The sequence below is a fragment of the Rhea americana genome, unplaced genomic scaffold, assembly GCF_003343005.1.
Source record: "Rhea americana isolate MKP2758 unplaced genomic scaffold, rheAme1 scaffold_74, whole genome shotgun sequence".
NCBI lineage: Eukaryota > Metazoa > Chordata > Aves > Rheiformes > Rheidae > Rhea > Rhea americana.
Window position 1 is genome coordinate 1 of NW_028186912.1, and position 13,628 is coordinate 13,628.

The 13,628-nt window shown below is 35.3% G+C and overlaps 1 protein-coding gene across 1 annotated transcript in view; it reads left to right on the forward strand.

Annotated features, from left to right (window-relative positions):
* Window positions 1-6,604: 6,604 nt before the first annotated feature.
* HOMER1 (homer scaffold protein 1) overlaps window positions 6,605-13,628 on the forward strand; it is a gene marked incomplete at its 5' end in the record, with an annotated part of 47,942 nt that continues 40,918 nt past the window's right edge. Inside the window, one exon of the mRNA XM_085322043.1 lies at window positions 6,605-6,747. Coding sequence (XP_085178169.1) covers window positions 6,605-6,747 — 143 coding nt within the window. The remainder of the gene's footprint in view (window positions 6,748-13,628) is intronic.

Consider the following 13,628-nt stretch of genomic DNA (forward strand, 5'->3'; position numbering starts at 1 on the left):
GTTTGCAACATGCTGGACAAACAAGTTTGTTGCTACCACAGAGCTATGGCTTGCTGTACTGCCAGGAAAAAAATGGAGCAGTGTGGTTTTTTTTTTTTTTTTTTTTTTTTAGTAGTTTCCTTTACTTTCTCTAAGCTTCTGATAAATTTCATAAATAAGCATGTTGATGACAGAAATAAGAATTTCAGTATTATAACCTATAAACTGCTTTATATACAGTGAAGTACTTCAGTTAGGCCTCTATAGTTACTCAGTATTATAGGCAAAACAATTACTGTGCTTTTCTTTTGACATGTTGAGTAATATTTTTGACTCATAAGTTAAATCTAATGTTGTCTAATGGAGTGACATATTTGGTTTGGACATAAATGTGAATTACTCAGAAACAGGATGCCCAGAGTTAAAGCTTTCATCTTAATCTATATGAGCTATTAATATTGTTCACTTTCCTGTACAGATTACTCTTAATGCCTGATACTGGAGCCTAACATTTTATACTGTAGACAGTTACAGAAATGTTACCTTGAGCAGTTCCGTAATGCATGTTGAGAGCTGCAATTTAATTACTGCACACTTAAGAATAATTTCATATTCAGGCCTTACCTTTCATCTCCTGGCTTTTAGCTGTGTTGATAAGTTAGTGCATTATTCCAAAAGATACAGTGAGTGCAAGTACTGACACATCCGCATAATAGTCTTCACATACTTAATGCTTCTCATTAGCTCCCTAAAGAGAAGGGAGTTGAATCAGAAACTTTGGGGTTGGGAGCAGATGAAAAGCAATGGCTTCATGGCAGACTGCTGCACTTCCTGGGTATTTCATGGCACTGAGGCTAATTCAGAGAGGATGATGACTTGGGGGAAGAGGGGTACTTGGCAGTGGGGACCCTAAGAACACTTGCAGGAGCACTTGCTGATTTTGATCAACTCCCCCAGAGTGACTGTAATGCCATAATGCCACTATTACCTTTCTTGATCATTTTACAGCTTTTCTTTCCATTTTGTGTAGTTATCCTTTGCAGAGAGGGAGAGGAAAAGAGGAAAGAGATAGTCTCTTGCTAGTCAAGATTTTGCAGGAACATGGCTTTTCAGGAAGCTTTTGACAGGAAAGGTATTGGGAGGTAGTGTGCGAGCAAGCCTTGGTAACACTAGCCCGGTTACCTACAAGTGTCAATTCTAATTCTCTCTCTGGCTTTTACAGAGTTCTTTTGCACCAAATTAAGAATAAGTAGAAAGATACTGCACATCAAAACAGGAAAATATACATGTAAAGTTTATATAAAATGTGTTATTTCTCTTGGTATTGCTTTAGAAAGTTTCTTCTTTTACCAGTTTAAAGTGCTGGATATGGTACATTGTTTACCCTCTTTGCTACATAATTCTAGAGGAAAAAAATAGATATGCCTTCTTCTGCTTTCAGGATATTCCTACAGATCTAAAGTATCTCTGCATGTAGTGCAATAAAACCTTGCATAAGGGATTTACTGTTTAGCTTTGACATAACCCTACATGTGCAAGTTTCTCTATTCTGAATGTCCTGCATTGTGTTCATGCCAAAAGTTGAAGTGAAACTAAGAATTAATAGAAAATAAATGGAAGAGATAACAGAAATCTGACTTTAATAGAAAGTGTATTTACAACTCAAATATTTTTCAGAGTTGTCTTTGTTTGGAAGGATAGCTTCTGAACAAGAATCTTATCCAAAGCCTACTGAGGTTAGGCTGCTTCTCTAAGCTGTAGCGTTTTAGCAAAGTGTTGGTACTATTTGGTAGATTTTTCTCCCACCAGAAGACTTACTCAGTGACCAAGAAGCAGTAGTTCCACACAGGAGTGTTTTGAGATATGCTATTTTGTTTGATGGCATGTATTCTGTGGATATTTTTTTATTGTGGAGCATGTAGTAGGAAAAAAAAATTACATAGCCCAATTTGCAGCTACTTGATTGCAGGGATTCCTTTTCCCTAAGCTATTCTGCTGCTAAATTTAAACTGTATATTCTTACTATTTCCTTAATACTTTCCGTTCTCTTCCTATTTACCAGTAGGCTTTGGTTTAGCTTCCCAGACTATCAGGTGATGATATATCAAGTCACCATTTACCTGGTAAACGTAAAAACTGTAAAAAAGACCTTGTCCAAAGGACAGTGGTCTGGAGAAACAAATTACAAGAGAAATGCTGCTTTATTATATATAAATTCTGAGTGCCTAGTGCTTTCTCCAAATAAAAACATATCTTCATGAAGGAACTTGAGCTTTCTAGCCCTCTGTAATAGGAGGGATGTGTATAATACACATTTTTTATTTGTATCTGATCTGTTTGGAGACGACCTATGCACATAAGTACCCCATCTGGTATCCATTTAGCTCGGACCTAGCAAATTATCTTTGAGGCTCTTATCTTGTTTATATAAAACTAAAATACTCTCTCTCCACTGCTGTGCCACCTGCTCTATCCCAGACTCCTCACTGAATTATTTTGCTCATGACAAAACAATGGATCTCACCGTGACAAATCACCCATGGTCTATTTTCAGTTACAGGTTTGCTTATGAATTGAACAGCAACACTTTCATTTGGAGTTTACTGAGCCTTGCATGAAGCTATAGCCTGAAAACTGTTGGTTGATGGAGTGGTGTGGGGTTTTTAGTTTTTTACTCTCTCCTTTTTCAAACTAAACTTAATCAGATTCAAGTATATAACTAAACTGTTCACGTTGTAGGTTTGCACCCTTCAGCATGAGTCTTAGACCAGCTGGAGTCTGGATCTCCTTTTTTTTTTTTCCTGTAACATGCTCTAGGTGACCCTGCTTGAGCAGGGGGGTTGGACTAGTTTATTTCCAGAGGTCCCTTCGAACCTCAGCTATTCTGTGATTCTGTGGCTTTATTGCTTATTGGTTTTTTCTTTGTAGAAATACAGAGTTTACTGTAAAAGCTTATGAATGACTGCCTTTCTGGGCTGTTGTGTGAATTTCTGTCCTGGAACAAACATTTCATACCTATTACGGCATCTGCATCCCTAGCTGTCAGCTTTATGCTGTTGCTAGTCAATACTAAACAAGCTTGTTGAAGAACAGTGACTACAGGGAAGAGTAGAGAAGGCTTCCTAAGAAAATGGTGTCACAAGCAGGAACTGGTTTGCTTTGTTGCAGTTTTTGGAACTGAGAATTAATTGTTAAGCACCTACTCCCTATTTGTTTCTGTTCTGTACTTACCCAGCGTTAAAAGATGGCCTAATCTCTGTTATGGATTCTGCTTGTTTTACTTTAGAAGCTTTCTTGTGAGTGCATACGTTCTGTTTGTAAGATTCTGAAATCTGCCTGGGATATCTTTTGATGAATTCCCATATACTATACTTAGTTTATAGACTGTAGACAGTGTCCTTTTTATACTGCTTTGCATCACCAGCATCCAACCTACTGATTAGTAGTGCTAGGGATCCTTCTGACAGTGCAGATCTCTGAACAACTCTTAAATAGCAAAATACTCCTAATTCACACTTTTTTTTTGTTGCTTTAAATAATGCTAATCCACAGCCCATTTCAAAGTCTAGGGCTGATGAGTGATTTGAAGTTCAATATCCTCCAAAAATTTAAGAGAAAATGGTTTAATGCTACAGAAGAGCTGACAATCCATTCTTGTAAAATGTATAAAATATCTATTTGTAGTTCTCATGAATGGGAAATATCAGGCCTTAAAATATGTCATTGGTTTATAAGAAGGTTTGATTTTTTTTTTAACATAAGGACTTTTTAGTGTCTACACAGTTGAATGTTAGAACTAAGTTACTGTGAGATATATATTAAAATACAAGAATATATAAAAATATATATATATATTTTAAGTTTACCATAATTTCTCACCAAACTCTCTAAAACTCGAAGTGGATATGAGACACTAATAACAGTTTGTTACTTGTGAAATCTTCCCAAAAACATTTCTAAAATTATGTTCTTTCTAAATACTATGAAGTATGAATATATTATTTGCAAACTTAGTTTTGCCAGCTTGATTTTGTAGCTTTTTCTGTTATATTTGGTGCTTTATTCATGGCCAGCTTCTCTATAGTTGGCTGCAGATTATAAGTTATTTACCTAGCAAGGATAGTTTTGAGTATGTGAGAACACTGATTAATCTGTATTATTAGAAGAAATACATACTAGAATTTGATGCTTCTGTGCTACGTACAGATCTATCTATCATGAATTTGTAAGTAGCAAACCTTTAGGTATTATATAGACAGTGACATTTGCCTGCATTGATCTATCGTTTGAGTTGCATTTGAATTAGAAATCTATGAAAGTTCCTTACTGAAAAATAAATCTGATTGGAACTTGCAATTTAATTTTTTATATTGAAATCATTTTTATTCATTCATACAGAAAAGTTTTTTTTTTTTTTTTATGAATAAGCTCTTCCTTTATCTAACAGTGGTGTCGGGATTTTAGCTAAAAGATATAAGTAAAACATTCTTTAGGAAATTTGTATGGGTATTTTAGAACATCTAATGTGGTTGGGGAAGAGGAGAAACAGACCAAAATCCATAATTAGTATGGAAAAATGCACGTGCTTGATTAAGTATAAAAGGAGAGTGGAGTTGGCAAGGTAATTTCAATATGGTTTCAGTTCAGTAAAATTCAGTTTTGTAGAAATTGAGGTTTAGTTTTGACTTTGAAATATTAACAATTAAGATAATAGTTTTGAGTATAAAATAACAAGGTTACTTCTGAAAGAAAGTAATAGTTTCCATTTATAAATACTAACATTTATATGGTAGATAATTTGCATTTATATAATAAATCAGTGAAAGGTAATTTTCTGCTTTTTAATCAGTAAGAATTTAATAAGAAGGCACAGAGTGGAGATATTTGTGCATTTGCATTGCATAACTTGATAAATATAAAATATAATAAAACTTTAAATTAGTATTAACATATTACCATATGTTAATTCTAACATAATTCTGTATCACCCACTAATGCAAGTTGTAGAGTAAGAGAAATACTATATGTGGGAATAAAAGATTTTGGTAATTGTTGCACTCTGCTGCAAATGCTGAATGTAATTCCAAGCGCAGTGAAAACTTGGAACTACAATATTTTAGGTTAACTGATGGTAGTCCTTTGTGGAAGGTGACAAGGACAACTGGATCTAGTTTCCTTTAACAGGACTGAATTTTTTCATCTAATTAAACTTTAACGTCAAGGACAACTCTTTCTATAGATGTAGATCAGATTCAGTATTGGCTTTCAAAAAGTGTGATCCGTGTAAACTAGTTGAAGGGTACAAACACAACTGAAGGCTCAGAATTAGAAACTGTTTTTTTTTTTTTTAAGGTCCTGAGCATCTTCATATACTCTCAGTTTTCAATTTCTTTCATGATTACTGTTCTTGAACTACTGTTCAACTTTCTATGCAGAATGTCAAAGAGCTGAGAAGAGTAGCAGCTAGCTTTCCAAAGACTGCTTGTGCTTCCCTTTCAGAATGTTAAATAGCAGCCTTTTCTCTTCTCCATGCAGACAGTAAGAGGCTGCAAGGCCAAAGGAGATGCTTAGCTTTTGGAAATGTTGCAAGTCTAGCAGTTCTCTACTGTGTAGGCATCCCTCCTTGCCATCCGTGGAACTCTGCTCATGAAAGCCTTATATCTTAGAATTAAATGTTAATGCTTGATTACTGAGAGCCTACTAAGATGTTCTAAAATMCAAATTAACTGCTTAGCTTATGTGACTTGTTTACCTCCTGAGATAACAGCAATGATTCTTACTTGGAAAGAAAAGTATTAAACTATATACAGGGTTTGAAAAGCCCATGGTATTTTAACTTAGGATGTGAACTACAGTGTTCTTTGGGTGTTTTTGTTTGTTTCTTTGTTTTTAAGRTGGAAATACTAATTAGTGACCAGAAAACAGCAAATAGTCTGGTGTTGGTGTGATGAGGTGTGATAAAATTGCACTATACCTCCTTGTCAGCCTTTAAGTTTCTCAGGCATCCAGCAGAGGAAGCTGCCTGAGTGTAGCTGGAGTATTCTTCTTCCCAGACAGAAACTGTGAACAGCAAAGGCTAGGTCAAGGCTAACATGTCTATGCAAGCTTTGCAAGGATTCTGCTGAATGAGCTTTCTTTACAAATGGCTCGTACGAGAAACAGTGAGTGTCACCAGCAATGGCCTCCCACTGTTCACTTTGGTTAATAAAAATATTAAAGCTAGATTTTGAAATAAATATCAAGATTGTTTGTTTCTCTGTGTTAGAATATAAAGAAAGAGATCCAGGGTGTGAATAGTAGCCAGTTCTTTACCTGCCTGAAGGCTGAATGTAATATCAGAGAAGACACACAAGATTGTAAAACCAAGCAGCAGAAGACTGGGTACCTGCAAATAAATCATGAGTCAGTTATGTTTTGTGTATGATGATCTGAATTTTATAGTAATATACTAAGTGATCACATGATAAAATATGAATATGAAACATGCTGGAAATCTGTGAGCCTCACATTAATATCGCCTAATTTTTTAATCTTCTAAGAATTAATGTTAGAGCTTATATGCACATTGTCTTTCTGAGTAGGTCAGTGTGTAATTGTAATGTATTGTTTATTTGTTTTACTTAAGGAATCAGCTGGAGGGGATATTCAGTCTCCTTTAACACCAGAAAGTATTAATGGAACAGATGATGAGAGAGCAACGCCAGAAGTGACACAGAACTCAGAACCAAGGGCTGAACCAACCCAGAATGCATTGCCATTTACACATAGGTACAGATTTCATTCACACATCCTAATTAAGTGATACTGGCTTCCTTCCTTGTTAAAGGGACCTTCTTCCATGAGGTAGCTTCCAAGTAGCATAGTTATGAATTAAATTAATTAAAAATATATAAAGGACTGGCTTTCAGATTTTCAATGTAGTCTTTATTTCCATAAAAAAAARGAAAAATAAAGATTTTGGGGGTTTTATTTTATAATTTATAATGAGTACAAGCACTTGAATACTAGTGAGTGCAGGTGTCCCTTTAACAGGAAGCAATATTTAAATATCTGAGCTCTTAGTGAAGTTAACAGCTTCGTAGATGTTCAAATTAAAATTTTTTGGTGGATTTTCTTTAAATGACTGATGGTACTGGATGTCAGCCTTTCAGTGATGAGTTATTGGAAGATAAGGGACTCCTGCAGCCCTTCAGGACTGTACTATTTAAAGTAGCCTTTTAATAAAACTGTTCTCTGATGATTGAAAACATTTTTCAATGTTTTTCTAAAACATGAGAAGTGTAGTTGTGCTTCAGACTGAGTTATAAGTCATTGCACTAGGAATGATGCATTTCATTGTTCTTTAAGAAATCTAGGACTTCTTACTTAATGATACAAATTATGCAAGATACACCTATCTTAATGCATTTTAGATGTTATTGAAAGTGGGATACTCTTAATAAAACAGGTTAAATAAGATCATGGAGACTAACTTCAATATTTAATAAATTAGCGAAGCTAGACACAATAGATCTCTCTTTTTGAGGCATGGTATTGATTCAGTTTAAATAGAGTTTAAGAGCTCTTGATCAGTGCCTCAAAAGTTGGAACTATAGACCTTGAAAATGTCATGCAAAGAATTTAGAAGGAGCAGAGATGGAATTGGAATTGTTCAAGATTTCTAATTTTTTGTAAGAGAATGTATCTGGAAAAAAACTTTACATTTTCAAATGATAAAACATTATTTTGCACTAAATTTTTAGCAGAGTGATTGTGTTTATTTTTATACTACAGCTGTTACTGTTACATCTACTCTGTTGTTGAAGAAATGGTGCTTTGTAAGAGTGCTATCTGCATGTTGAAGGAATATTACAAATGCTGCACATCTATCAGTGTTTTGTAAAGAATTCATTTGAAATTGTTTGTGTGCTGGAATTCTCTATTGATGTTTTTCTGGGTTGTGATAAAGTCTACAAAGTCCACAGACTAAGAGTGTTTAAAGAGAGAGAGAGGAAAAAAAAAAAAAGGTAGCTGCAATATCTTCCCTCTCTTTTTCCATGTGTAAATGTTTTCTGATACGCCAATATGATAACTATATTTTCCATTGAGAATGATTGAAGAATGTTTCTAGGTATCTTTGGAAACTGCCCACTTGTAATTTTTGATGGTCTAGAATAGAGGTTATGAAACTTACATATTTTGCATTCTATCTACTTCATGTATACAATGAGAATGACAGTTTTTTGGTTTATCAGCCTGTTTGATACCACTAGCTAGAACTGATCATCCAGTGTCAACGCTACATTTAGAGGGTAACTTCTCATGGTGAGTCTCAAAAGACCCAAGATTTTGTCTTGCAAATGGTAGGTACGGGTCTATCAGTGTGCTATTACTGAAGAAAAGGCAAGTCTCTTTTAAACACCCTTTGACCTTAATTGAATTTTGGTCTAGCTAGGGTTTTTGTTACTATAATCAAGTAGAGACTTGTATTGACCACAGTTATTTACACTGAAAAGCGCAACTGAGACTATTCATAACTAGTATTTAACCGAAAATTTAACAGAAAATGCTCTCAAGTGCTTTCTGAAAACAGTTTTGTATTAAAAAAAAAAAAAAAAAAGCAAACAAAAAACCCCTTTTCTTTCTGTCAAGGAACACTGTCTTAATTACATGGAAACTGATACTTAAAAAAAAACATATTCCAAAAAATGCCACTTAATTTCTCCCAAACTGCTAAGTTTTTCAAGTTTATGTCCAAACTTAGTTTGGAAGACAGCTGCCTTAATTTGGTTCAATTGTTAGCTATAATGGAGATTTTCTAGAACAGCACTCTAACACATGCATGAAAGAAGAGGTGGAGAGTGAACCTGCAGGACTGAGCTGGCCATGGTTAAAAGGACACACTTTTGAAGTGACTTCTTACAATATTTAATAGGGAATTATGTGGCCATTCCTAGTTGCCTGTGCTGGCTGGTAGGATGTTCCATGTGGTCAGTCTACTTGCCCCAGTTTAGAAAAAAAAAAAATCTCTACACCCTAATCATCCAACTCCCTGTGTTTTTTCCTAGGGTACAGAAAGGACTTGTGTTCCTTTGTGTCCCTGGTCCTTTAGATGCCACTAGCTCTAAGCAGCACTCCATGTTTGATGGAAAARCGATGCCATGCTGAACACTTTTCCTGAGTTCAATTTTAACTCCTGCTGATCACTGAACCTCTTCCTCCTGCACCCAGTGTTTGAGCGGAGGTAGCTTTTAGTCAATGCCCCTGAGCAAGGAGGATAATGCTGGAGGGGCACATGAGTGTTGTCTTGTATGTGGCAATCCTTTGTAGCTATTTGCTGTGTTGTTTTTCTGGAGCCGTTAATTAATTTTTAGGTGCTTCACAAGAGAAGAAATGATATGATATTCCCTTCAAAGAGCTCAGATATGGGGGAGATGAGAGTTACTGAGTCTGGCTATGCTTCATTAAAATACCACTAGCATAACAAGTTCATTTTCTCTAGAAATTAGATAGCTGTGTTCTGCYCCAACCTGGCAGTACATGCTATCCTGTGACGCACCGAAACCAGCAGGCCTGAGGGAGGGTAGGCTGGAGCGCAGGGAGGCGGCGGGGAAGAAGGCACGGCGGCTGTGCGCGAGGCCGGGGAGGCGAGGCGGGCACTGCTCGGCCAGGAGGGCCGGCGCTCCTCGTGGCGGGGACTGCGCCGCCGCTGAGAGGGGGGCCGCTGTGCAGGGCTGGGGGCAAGGCTTGAAGGAGGCTGTTAGCAAAACAGTGCTAGGGAGGGATTTTCTGGTCCTKGTGTGAACTGGAAGGGACTGATAGGAGTTAACAAGGTCAGAAATCTCAAGTGTGGAGGTCGTGCTTTAGTCTGCATTTATTAGTTGTCRTCTTTTATCTACACGTGTGGAAAATGCTTGATTGTTTTGTTCCAACATATCCTCTCTGGCCAGATGTGTCCTCTTCTGCAAGCGTCCTATTCTGCGCTTTGTGTGTGTTAGCATAAGCAGTTGTAGGGCTGCATTATTTGAGCAATGTAAGTGTAGACTGCTTTGGTATTTGTAGTTGTTTCCTGACCGTTTATATTCAAGAATTGACAAGAAGCATTGCTTAAGTCAGCAGAGTTTTGTTATTAGAACTTTGATTTCTTATTATTTACTGAAATAATTGTGTTGAGTATAACCTTCTCTAGTAAATATATATGATCTCATTCATATCCTGTGAGCATAATAGAGCAACAATCTTCAATTTATCCTTGATGGGAAAGTCTTAAAGTTTTTCACAGGCAGTGTGACTCTAGTCAACCATTTGAGAGGGAAGGATATTAAATAGTTATACGAGCATTATGCAGAAAGATAAACTCTTGCAATTAAACTTTTTTTTTTAAGCAATTGTGCTGGTTAATGTTGAATTACTGAGGAATATTACTTGGCAACTCCCACTTCTTATAACATAGTATAGCCTGAGCGCTACTTTCATTACTGAATGTTGCTGGAATAAATGAAAATTAAAGGAGCCTAAGCAAGGCATTAGAAGTTCTAAAACATCTTGTTTGAGACTCTAATCAGTCCTTTTCTGAGCAATGACTAGTGCATGGAGGATTATTTCTAACAAAAGTTAGTTTATCAAATCTATTGTTTAAAATATAGAAAACTTTTTTTAAAAAATAAAAAAAAACCAACAAACCCCCCCCCCACACACACACACAGATCATCTTTCCCAAATAACTCTCAATCTCCTCAGAAATCTTCCTCTTTTTTTTGGCAATATTTTCCACATTCTTAAAATCTGATTTTTTTTTCTAATACAGGAAAAGTATTGATTGTAAAATGGGGTTTAGAGAAAAAGGTTGCTGAAACATGCATAACCACCTCCGATGTGACTGCACCTTGCTTTTAAGCATAACTTTTTATCATGTTGGTGCACAGTGTACAATTCTTATTTGTCTAGATAAGCCCAAAGGAATAATGTTCTAGGCTTAATAAGCTTCAAAATATATTTTTAATATTTAAACTGAAGAGCTAAAGAGTTCTGATGAACCCTGCCACTGCTGCTTGGGCTTTTTGGTAACTTTGATAAAAGTGGCTTTCACCTTTGTAAAATGAATAATTTGTTTGTTACAGGTTTTATACCATTTCTTGACACCTTATAATGCTGTGAGATAAAACATGCATTTTCAGAAACAAGACTTAAATTTAAGAATTCTTTTGTGACAGATCTTGAAAATCTTGATTTGAACATGTTACCTCATTTTTTTCATGTAATACGTAATGGTGTTCCATTTGATGAAACTTGGAATTTCTATTATATATTGTCTGATCAAAACATTATGTATGTGTGCTTGTTGCTTGTTCGTTAAAATTCCTATTTTTGTATTCAAATAGGTTTTTAATATGAAATTGACTCATTGCCTTAGTGAAAATGGACTTATTTCAAATGATGTTTATATCTTAGGTATTTTATTGTCTAGATAGCTTACCATTTAATAATGCTGCATGTAAATCCAATGCTGTAACAAAAAAAATCCAAATCTTGCTGCTAGTTCATGTTCCTTCACTGAGTTTTCATTAAAGGTTGTATGCAGAAATCTGTTTAGTAGATTTTTCACTTTGTATATTAAAATGACTCGCTTCTACAAGCTTTAATATTTTAGCTATGTTATAGTAAAAGTACTTTGTGGATCATGTTGAACTGTTGTTTTTTTTTTTAAAAAGTTTTAAGTTAATATCTTTTTCTGATGTCTTACAATTTGAATTTATATTCAAATCCCAGTATTTGGATATTCTGTATAGTGTTTATATTTATATCTTCCTAATTCTTTTTTTTAATGATGTTTAGCATGATCGTAGGATAGCTTTCCAGTTGGAAGAGACCTCAGGAGGTCTCTGGTTCAAGCTCTTACTTACAGCAGATCATCTGTGAGAGCAGATCAGGTTGCTCTGGGCTTTATTCCGGAAGAATGGAGACTGATAAACCCAGGCTTTTCTTTTTTTTTTTTTCTTTTAAAGCCTTCTCTGTAACATAAAAGGCAATAACTGTTTTCAAATTGCACAGTACTATAATGAAGTATAACGTTTTAGGGAATACTAGAAAAAAACCCTAGTAAATTCAATTACTTTGCAGAGGAAAGATTATCTCTTGAGGCACACTTAGAAGAAACTCAAAGGTGATATGTTCCCACTGTCAGTGTAAGCGAAGAATTGGTTAGTATAGCAGCTTAACAGCAGAACTTGACTTCATCTCAGCCAATACTTGCTTGATGTTGTGAAGGTCTTAGCTATGCTGTTCTTTTGCCTCTTGTGCTCCACTAGGACTATGGTAGTCTCTCAAAGAAGCACCCTGAATGATTGCTGTCTCCTCATTCTCTGACCCAATTTCCACTGCTCCCACATCTGTGCATGTTTGCTTAGGTTGATGGGACTTAGCTGTTGATGGATATTAATAGATGTTGACTTGTTAGCTATTTTTTTCATGTCTGTCTTGATTGTGACAATTTTTGAAAGTTCTGTAACGAATCTCTGGAATACATAGTAAGCCATTACACATTTTCAAACCATAGTGTGTCAAACAGCACAACAAAGCTCATGCTGTAATATAAGATTACTGTAGATATGGCGGTGGGAGGAGAAGTGGAGAAGGATTTGTATCTACTATTGGGAGAATTGTTATAGAGTATGTACTGCAAAGTTCTTTAAAATGGAGCAACTCTGCAATTGATAGAGCTAATATTAAAGGTTTTAAGAATGAATGAGAGCCAAAACTAAAAATAACCRAACATTTAAGAGAATAATTATGCTGTCTCCTTTGTGCATCTAAGCACGTTCTTGTTTGGAGCATCTGAATTACCTACTTCCTGCTGTTTATTTAGTGAGAACTCCAAGGAGTGATTCAGATGTGAGCTGGGTGTTTGAAATTAATGATGTAAATACCATCCTCAGGGACAACTGAGCACTCTTCCAATGTGTCTGTCAAGTACATTCTTAGAGGAATACAATCCTTAGATAACTTATATTAAAAAAAAATCATTTGACTTGGGACATGTAATTTTCTTCTTTCTTTAATCACATAAATAAGAATTAAATTTTTTAAAAAGATTGAATTAACTTGATTAAGGAATGAACTTTCATTTTCTAAAAGAGTATATGCATTTTTTCAACTAGTCTAAAAGCTGGATGACTTTAGAAGATTGTGGGATAGTACTTGAGTAACTAAACACTGGCTCTCTAAATTGGGACTATGATACTTAATTCTTTGTTTGCTCTGTTGATTGCTTGCATAACTCAGTCATGAATTTGCTTTAGGCATTTTCATGAATTCATTTCTCTGAAGTGTGTTACTTCCTCGTTTTAGGAGTTTGCTCTTAACACAYAGACTTTTTTTGTTGTCTTGAAGCATTGCTGGAAGGAGCTCTGCATAGTCAGTTTGAGATTGGTTATACGCGTTTATTCTTGACTGTTACTGTTGTTTTAAATATTCCTAGCAAATTAGTTTAATAATGAACTTTTTCTATTGTAATTTTTGATACCGTGTGTGTGCATGCTTGTTTTAATTTGTGAGCAGTAGCTGTGAGGTTTTTACACGGGATGATTTGTGTATTTATATTATATAGAATATCCATAGCTTTGTGAGTTTTAGGCTCAAACATTGCAATCATCTTTTCACAAATTTAAACT